At 40.1% G+C, this 1,741-nt stretch overlaps 1 protein-coding gene across 1 annotated transcript; it reads left to right on the top strand.

Moving 5' to 3' along the window:
* Positions 1–432: 432 nt before the first annotated feature.
* Positions 433–1,383, top strand: LOC122910226 (olfactory receptor-like protein OLF4). Its single transcript, XM_044254884.1, has one exon. It carries the CDS (start codon positions 433–435, stop codon positions 1,381–1,383), a length of 951 nt encoding a protein of 316 aa, XP_044110819.1.
* The last annotated feature ends 358 nt before the right edge of the window (positions 1,384–1,741 follow it).

Here is a 1,741-nt window from a genome sequence, read left to right on the forward strand (position 1 = left end):
TGTATACAGTGACTTGGCTAAATTAATTTATTAGTTCTATTAGTGTTTTTGTGGCAACTTTAGGATTCTCTACATACAAGATCATACTGTCTGCACACTTAAGTTTATTTCTTCCTTTCCATTTTGGATGCCTTTTATTTCTTTTTCCTTAATTACTCTGAGTAGAACTTTCAGTATTATGTTGATTTGAACTTGTGAAATTGAGTATCCTTGTCTTGTTCCTGATCAAAGAGGAAAAATGTTCACTGTATTCTCATCGAGTCTCATGTTTGTTGTAGGTTTTCATAAATGGCTTCATGTTGAGATAGTTTCCTTCTGTTACTAATTTTTAGTGTTTTTATCATTTTCCATACATAAATATAAATATTAATTTATTGAATGCAGAATATAAACAGTAATGCGCCTGCCAGGTTAATAGTGCATTATTGTGTCATGTTCTTTGTCTCTTATTTTGCTAGTCACATCAATGACATGGAACTAGAGAATGATCCACGGATTTCAGAATTTCTTCTTCTGGGACTTTCAGAGGAACAAGATTTGCAGCCTTTCCTCTTCGTGCTTTTCCTGTCCATGTACCTGATCACCATACTTGGGAACCAGCTTATCATCCTGGCCATCAGCTCTGACTCCCACCTCCCCATGTACTTCTTCCTCACCAGCTTGTCTTTTGTAGACATCTGTTTCACCTTCACCTCCATTATCAAGATGCTGTGGAACATTGAGACTCAGATCCAAGTCATAACTTATGAAGGCTGCCTCATGCAGAACTTTTTCATACTTTTTGTAGGTTTGGACAACTTCCTCCTGACTGTGATGGCCTATGACTGTTTCATGGCCATCTGTCACCCCCTGCACTACATGGTCCTCATGAACCCCCAGCTCTGTGGACTACTGATTCTGGTGTCCTGGACCATAAGCATCCTTCATTCCTTGTTAGAAAGCTTAGTGGTGTTGCGGCTGTCCTTCTGTACAGTCTTGGAAATTCCCCATTTTTTCTCTGAACTCAATCAGATGATCCAACTTGCCTGTTATGATACCTTTCTGAATAACTTGGTAATGTATTTTGCAGCTCTCCTGTTGGGTGGTGGTCCTCTTTCTGGGATTCTTTACTCTTACTTTAAGATACTTTCCTCCATATATCAGACCTCATCAACTAAGTGGAAGTACAAAGCCTTTTCCACGTGTGCAACTTACTTCTCAGTTGTTTCTTTATTTTGTTGTTGGAGCCTAGGAGTGTACCTTAGCTCTGCTGATACCCAGAGCTTCCATTCAAGTGCAGTAGCCTCAGTGATGTACATAGTGGTCATTCCCATGCTGAAACCCTTCATCTACAGCTTAAGAAACAAAGACATAAATGAGGCTCTAAATGTCTTTTCAGGGTGAAGTCATTAAAGGGCCATTTTTTTTCAATTTATTTATTTTCAGAAAGACAGTATTCATTATTTTTTCACCACACCCAGTGCTCCATGCAACCCATGCCCTCTATAATATCCACCACCTGGTACCCCAACCTCCCTCCCCACTGCCACTTCAAACCCCTCAGATTGTTTTTCAGAGTCCATAGTCTCTCATGGTTCACCTCCCCTTCCAAATTCCCCCAACTCCCTTCTCCTCTATAACACCCCTTGTCCTCCATGCTATTTGTTATGCTCCACAAATAAGTGAAACCATATGATAATTGACTCTCTCTGCTTGACTTATTTCACTCAGCATAATCTCTTCCAGTCCCGTCCATGTTGCT

Source organism: Neovison vison, chromosome 6 (genome assembly GCF_020171115.1).
Source record: "Neovison vison isolate M4711 chromosome 6, ASM_NN_V1, whole genome shotgun sequence".
NCBI classification, from domain to species: Eukaryota; Metazoa; Chordata; class Mammalia; order Carnivora; family Mustelidae; genus Neogale; species Neogale vison.